Source organism: Athene cunicularia, assembly GCF_003259725.1.
Source record: "Athene cunicularia isolate RWA chromosome 4 unlocalized genomic scaffold, athCun1 chr4_part3, whole genome shotgun sequence".
In the NCBI taxonomy this organism is placed as follows: Eukaryota; Metazoa; Chordata; class Aves; order Strigiformes; family Strigidae; genus Athene; species Athene cunicularia.
The window spans coordinates 8,290,970-8,298,659 of record NW_020799100.1 but is presented as its reverse complement, the minus strand read 5'-3'; the positions used below and the strand labels follow the sequence as shown (position 1 = coordinate 8,298,659).

At 37.9% G+C, this 7,690-nt stretch overlaps 1 protein-coding gene across 2 annotated transcripts in view; it reads right to left on the bottom strand.

Moving 5' to 3' along the window:
- Window positions 1-4,470, bottom strand: part of COL4A5 (collagen type IV alpha 5 chain) — a 48,635-nt gene extending 44,165 nt beyond the window's left edge. Inside the window, exons 1-5 of one of the 2 annotated variants that reach the window (XM_026848302.1) lie at window positions 4,442-4,470; window positions 3,615-3,668; window positions 2,873-2,899; window positions 1,563-1,643; window positions 478-540 (exon numbers count right to left, since the gene is read on the bottom strand). In XM_026848302.1, coding sequence (XP_026704103.1) covers window positions 478-540; window positions 1,563-1,643; window positions 2,873-2,878 — 150 coding nt within the window. In that variant the 5' untranslated portion in view covers window positions 2,879-2,899; window positions 3,615-3,668; window positions 4,442-4,470. Of the gene's footprint in view, window positions 1-477; window positions 541-1,562; window positions 1,644-2,872; window positions 2,900-3,614; window positions 3,669-4,441 lie in introns of those variants that run through there. The other variant, XM_026848301.1, reaches the window with a different exon arrangement.
- Window positions 4,471-7,690: the final 3,220 nt, after the last annotated feature.

Sequence of the window (7,690 nt, the reverse complement as noted above, 5' to 3'; positions counted from 1 at the left end):
CCCCCCCCCGATATTGCTACTTTTGACTCTAGTGCATTACACCCATGTTGACAAGGCACCTTGCCTTCCTCTGAGAGCTCTTCCTCATGCTATTCAACTTCACAAATGTGTAAGAAACTAGTTTTTCCTTTAAGTGAGAGAGTCAAATTAAACAGTCAGGTATTAAACATTAAAGGATCATCCTGGTCTAAGTAAACCAAATCTGGTCCCTCGGGTTTCACACAAATAAGGAGCCTGCACCAAGATTCAGCCTGCTTTAAGCAAAAGGAAGTCTGGGAACAGGCAGTTCCAAATGTATCACATTTAAATGTACACAGCAGCAGCTCCAGGGTGAACTGAATGCATGGATGATTTGCCTTCATACCAACTCCTGACTACCAAGATCTCTGCACTTTACTGACCTGCTTCTGAGAATATGAACCAAAGTAGCAACTGCCCCATTTAACACTTTATGGGTAACAGGTTAAAGAAACTTACTGTCAAACCTGGGGGCCCTGGAGGGCCAACTGGACCTGGTATTCCCATAGAGCCAGGTGGGCCCTGTTGAGAAAGTGGGGCAGACTATGAGATGGGCACCTTTTTATGAGAGAAACAATGACACCAAGGTCAAAAAACCCCAACAGCTGGCACCCCATACATGTCAAATCAAAGTAGCTGACCACTAACCTACCAATCTGTCCTTGTGCAAAGGCCTAAAGGATTGTACATCGTTAGGAGTGTTCTGCTCTCAACATCAATACATCTCTGGCTTGGACAAGGGAATGCTTTTTTTGTTTGGTTTGAACTACTTTTGCACTTTCTTTCTCTTCATGCACCGAGAGAGAACAACAAAACACTCTGTGTCTGTGATTCCTCCCAGCCAGAAACAGACAATAGGGAAGCAGAGATCAGAGGAATAGAAATGCTAACAGGCTCAGTCTGGTCAGAATAGCCTGGGGCTTGCCTTTCTGTACCAGGAAATGGGACTCTCTGGCTTCTATCCAGTCCAGGCTGATAGACTCATTTTCTGCTCCCCTTGTTCTTCCACTAAAGCAGTGAATAGCTCAGTGGGGAAGGACAGGGCCTGGAGTCACTAACTGTTTTCACAGAAGACTGCTAGGAGAGCAGAAACTGTTCAGGAGGTGCAACATGAGGAGAACAGCTGAGACATTGCCCTCTCTTCCCACCATTCAATATAGTGGCTACAGCCCAGAAAGGCAGATGTTACTTGCTTTACCTCAGGGTGAAGAAGGGAAGGGAACTCCAGAACTGATCTAGAGAATGTCTAGGAAGCAGGAACCAGCAGGGGAAACAGAGAAGAAAGTCAGTAACTGTGAGTACAGCTGCCTGCTGGATACCACCTTCCTGACCAGGGGACCTTTCTGGCCTCTGTAGGTCACCCTGTTAAGAGCAATATGGAAGCACTTACTTTCCTCAAGCTGTAAACTAGAAGTACATTAAACGTGAGCCTTGTTTCTCCACATAAACATATGGATTCCCTAGCACCAAATGTTCCAGTTGTGCAAACACTTTTCATGTTACCTTTATGGCAGAACACATAGAACTAATAGTACTTTACTTACAGGTATCCCTGGAAGACCTGGAAATCCTGGGTCACCCTTCTGTCCTGGCAGTGAGGATGTAATTATTTCACCTGCTTCACCCTAGAAGAAAGAGATCTGACTTTAATTAACAGCACATTTTACAATTCTTTATCACCATGCTGACTCCAAAGGACACTGTCTTTTAAGACTCTGAGTTATGCTACACCCTAGCAGTACTCTTTAATATAAATACTAGATTCTCTAAGAATAGCTCTTTTTAGGAGAAATGAGGATTCTTTAAATGGCTAAACTACCAACTATTGAAAGCTATCTTTTTATAATGTACAAATACATCAGCATTGATTTAGATTTCAAAAGACTGGGGAATTGAAATACAAATGCTTCACAAAAAAGACATTCTAGCTCCATGTGAAAGCAGTGGATAGGATGCAACAGAAAAAAAGCTTGTTCAGCTTTTTCCAATGTCCCACCCCATGATTTTAATGCTGAGTATGCTGTTATACTAGCTATGCTTCATGTTCTATTTGAAGCACAATTTCTTATTGATTTGAGGAAAGACCTTTGTTTTAAAGTTATGTTCTGATCAGCTTGCCTTTTAAAAATGTTTAAACAATTAGGAAGAAAAGGAGCTGAGAAAAACAATTCAGCTTAATAGTCACAATTTCCCAGCACTAGTTTATCTGTCCTCTCAGGAGTTTATTGGAATACGTCTGCAGGTCAAGTTTCCTTTCGAAGAGATTTGAATGAAAACTGATGTCTTGACCCATGCTCAAACAGATCAAGGATACAACAAAAAACCCCTTAAAAAATAAAAGGGGTCCTTAAGGTCCAAAATCAGATTATGAGACTATTTAGATTGGGAGAAAAAGCCATTTGCGTATTAATCTATACAGTAAAAAGCATCCTTCCAAAAGGAACATAAGATTTGTACTATTCTTGTCACTGGATATTTTAAGTTATTATTGTTTAGTAGCTCTAGTTCTTGAGCGTGCACATGTAGACTAGTGGTGCATTTGGGTGTTCGTAGGCATTCTTCTAACTTGATGCCTCACAACACAAACACTGTCCCTCACACTCCCAAGGAAACGAGCTTCAGAAAACAGTCTGCTACTTTTGGAACTTCTGATCCAAACTATGTAAAGCTACTGTAGAATTTCCAGTTAGTTGCACTGGAGTGACTGAGAAACACTAAGCTTTCTCCAGAATGTCACTCCAAATTCCAGTGGATGCACATGGTCATGCATAAAAGCAAGCAGGTTACTTATGCCAGATCACACTGCACACCCATACCTGGTTAGTACTTCAGTGTGCGAGTTCAGAATACTTACCTTCATACCTGGCAAACCAGGGGGTCCCTTTGTTTAAAAGAAACAAAAATTAAAAGAAAGATCAATAGAAATAAATCATTGGTATGTTATTTGCAAGCCACTAATCAGATCTAAACCATGAGGCAAGCATTAAAGATAGCAATCTAAAAAAAAAGATATGAAACCAGAGAAAATAAATTTATGATCTTCAGAATCAAACAGAAAAACTAAAGAAGTACTTTCACAGTGAATGTTGAGCATAAAAGGGACTACATTTCCATTTACTAGCAATTCATGTCTTTTATCACCTCCTATTATCCACCGTCCACTACATTTCCTTCTGTTTGTACTTTGCTTCTGACAGTCACTTTGCGCACATCCCTGTGTTTTATAACGAAAACACCCTATGCTGTCTCTTATCTGCCCCATTAATCACCAGTAAGACTCTTTAGATGTAACAGATGACAGTAACAAGATCTTACTTCTCTGACACATAAGCATGTATTTGTACTTTTCTGCAGGTGGCAAAGCATCTCAGCATGTGAGAATTCAAAAGGCTTTTTATTAGCTTTACCACAGCATGCAGCAGAAAAGCTTACTTTTATTGGACATCTAAAATATTCTGATTAACCCTAAAATGTAATATATTCTTATTTATTAAAAGAGCAACTGTAAAAAGAGGCTGATATTTATCTAATCCTTCACAGACCTAAGTAGTCTTTCAGTGGATTACAAGTAGATGATCTGGAAATTTTTTACTTACAGGAGGCCCTTGTAAACCAGGAAAACCTGGACTTCCTGGGAATCCACGCTCTCCCTTAGGGATGAAGAAAACAATTAGCCAAAACTAAACCAAAATGTAACAAAACCAGATAAATAAAATTTGACTGAGAACTGCAATTTCATTGTTAGCTTATGGCTCCAGAGTAGCAAATTGTATTGCAACAAGCTATAGGATAAACAATTTGTTAATTACACAACTGACTGAAACAGAACTTTCCACATTCAAATATTTCTACATACTTCCAAGCAAAGTATTATACTACAGAGATAGAAAACACACTTAAGTGATACAGAAGATTAACTTCTCTTATAGAAAGATCATAATGTGAAGCTGCTAAGTAACATGTGAGAAGGAAAGTGACTCCTTTCCAACAAGGATATTGGATTTTGAATATGATATTATTAAAAATTAATAATTAAAAAGACCCACTGTTAGGTAATGAGTTTTCCTCTCTATCAAGAGTCCTCCACAAAGATGAGATACAGTATGTGATCAAATTATCAGACACTCCTCTCAGTTGTTAGCTATAAAATTAAGGATTGGAACAAAGATTTTAACTACACTGGCTGCAGAGTATAAATGTGTCTTGGTGCTGGCAATTTCTGGCAAAACTTGTGCTTTAAGTACCAGACCATGACCCCTTCTCTCAGATGAGTAAATCTGAATTATCTTGGAATTACCTGCACCACTCAGTAACAGCAAGTACTGCTGCACATAATAAACTAAACCTGTTTGCTACAGCCAGGAGAACAAGAACTCTTTATCATATTATTGTTGCATTGTTAAGAATTTTAAAGGGATTCCACCTTTGTTCCATTGCATCCTGGGATACCCTGAGGTCCAGGTGGCCCATCTTGGCCTGGTAACCCCTTTAAAGTGGAAAAGAGGAAAGAAGTTAGCTTGTAGGATGCTCTTCTTGGCCTGAAAGACACAAGTGAACAGATTTGTATCTATAAAGCCCATTTCTACTCACAGGAAGTCCTGGTGTTCCTGGAAATCCTGGAAGCCCTGGCGGTCCCTAGAAGGAAATTAACCACATGTGTTTTAAACAGTATGGTATGAATGAATGTGCAAAAGGGTTTACTGAGATTTTACTAAATGTAACCTATTTGTGCATATGTAAGTAAAGAAAAACAGAAACCTCTGAAACACCTGCAAAAAAAGAACACTATGCTGGACAGCTATCAAGGTTCTTACCGTTCTGTCATGGAAATAATCACCAAAACATAGAGAAGACAATGCAGAACAACTGAAGTAATAGTATGCAGATACATAGAGAAAATAAATGAACACTCATGGTATGAAAAATGGATGTGTTCCAGTGAAGTCAGAGATGAATCAACTGTCACCAGCTGAGGGGTCTGACAAAAAGAAAAAGTGAAGGCACAAAGCCTAAAGGATTTCCAGACAAATCAACCTCTCCCATAACAACCCTACATATACTGTGTCTACTTCAGAATAAACTGAACAAAGTTACTGACACTTGTTTAGGTCCTGTACAGCAAAACAGATTAAATAAGTACTGGGGCTACTCTCCCTAATGAGTTTATGAAAGTGATACAAGTAGTATGTAAGACTGTCTTACTTATGCAATCTTATATTACTTATAAAAAGTAACACAATATTTTCTAGCTGGTAGATAAATTACTCTTCAGATTTAAGTTAATTTTCCCCCCTATAAGTCACCACTTCTATAATGATGCATTCAATGCCTGGCAGTCTTTATCCATAATTTCAATATATTACCCTAAAATTGCACCAATACTTACTCTGATTCCTTTGGGTCCAATAGGCCCTGGAAGTCCATCATCACCCTAAAAAAAACAAACCAACAAACAAAAAAAACCCCACACAAATTTGCAGTCTGCCTTTCTATCAAATTAAACTGTAAGCATGATAAAATTTCTTCTACTTGTTTATATTAAGTGGACTGAAAGTTATATTAGTCATCATTTCCTGAGTAAAAGGGTTCAGAATTAGTTTAGTTTGGGCATTGGACTCTGAATTGAAAAAGTATTTGTAACAGCAAATAAACCATGACTTAGAGGAAATGTTTGTAAAAAAAAAAGAAAAAAATCAAAGCTATTTAAGACTGCTTATAAGCAGATACCTGCTTTCATCAAATATCCTACAGTGACCTCTTGTGGGCAAAACAATATATACCAGATTAAGTGTGAATGATGCTGAGCCATTATTATTTTGTATTATGATAATGCAGAACTTCGTATCAAAATATAATCAAAGTTTCTGGTCCAAGACACCTCTGTTGTTTCACTTGTGATATCCAATTAGGCTTTTCTTTTAGCACATACTTTCATTTTTTTCTTATCACCTATTTTTTCTCTGCTTTTTTTGGATGTACTTCTGTTAGTTTATACTGTAAGCATTCACAAAAGCAATGTCAGATCTTGGGTCATCTTCAGCATATTAAACATAAATGCATCCAGAGGAAGACTTTTCAACAGGTTAATGCTATATTACACCATCTGAGCATAATGATACAATTCAGTACCAAATAAAAATAAAGTGAAACCCCTCAAGTTGTCTGTGCATAGGTTCAGTGAGGTCTTCATTTGCATTGCCTCACCCAAAACCAGCCCAGGAATGCCACCAGGTGCAAACAACAATTTACCTATGTGGTAGGACCCCTCCAGGCAGTTGACAGCCACTCTTACCAGTAAATTAAGCAATGGAGTACAGTACTGCAAGGACTAATAAAACTACAGCACCTTGCCAAACCTGTTCTTTGACCTTAATCTGCAGCACCTAGTGAAAGGATACAAACGTGCATGTGGTGTTTGCAAACATGTGTGTAGGTGAAGAAACTTAGAGCAATCTTTTTCCTCTGATTGACTATTCAAACCAACCAATCAAAAAACCTATGTCATATTCCAACATCTGAAGATTTTGACTATTAAACCAATGATATTTAGGAGTTCTGCAATGACTTAGGATCAGCACTACAAAGCAAGCTAATGCTACCTAGCATTTTCATGTGAATTGGGACTTACCTTTGAGCCTCTTGGACCAGGTGGTCCTTCTGGTCCTGGAAATCCAGGCAAACCTGGCTGTCCTTCCAAGCCTGGGAATCCCCTTTCACCCTACAAAAAGAATAGGTGGTGGTGGAGGTGTAACATCAGAAGAGCATAAGTTATGATAGAAAAATTCAGAAAACACATTATCTCTCTGGTTTTCTGGAGGAAGTCATCATACAGAAAACCAAAGTAATGCTGTGAGTAAACATCTCACCTGCTTAGCTACAGAAATTCCTGAGCATACACATACATTGCCTTTAATTGCACCACTTGAACAGGTTTCATAGAATGGTTATCCAGTATTTAAGTCACCTATTTACCAAAATAATTCAACCATCTTTTTCTCCTGTGCTGCTTAAACACATAGAACTCTCTCCCCTTCCTATAAAAGCATAGATTTGTCACTAAGTCTCTTCCAAAAACTCACCTCTGCTGCAGTACCCATAAAAACTCAGAAGAGTTTTTTTACTTAGATTGTTGCTATAACTGTTGTTTGTTATTTCACAGATGTAATATTATAATTTGTAATATAAAAGCAACTAAGATCCTCGTCATGTGCTGTAGGCTAAACCTTGTACAAATACAGAATGTAAACAGGGTTCCAGCCTAAAATGTTTACAATCTAAATGAAGTGAGACTGATACAGACCGCAAAGAAATAAGGTTTCTTTTTCCTTTTATCTGCCATCTCCTGCTAAAATCATAAGCTGTCTAGCAGCAACCATATTTTGCTAAACATTGCTGCAATGATTAGCTATGATAGCCCATCAGCAGCATAACGAATCCCATATACCATCATAGGTCACCTTCTAACTTGTTAGTGTAAGTTAACAATGAGCAGTTTTAGAGTATACATAGCTGCAATTTCATAAAATATTTACTTTTATTCATTGTATGCCATAGAATCACAAAAATCAGTAAATGCTAAATTTGAATTGGGACGGAAAAGTTAGGAAATACCAGAATACACCTTTTTGTGGAGATATATATATATATATATATATATATATATATATATATA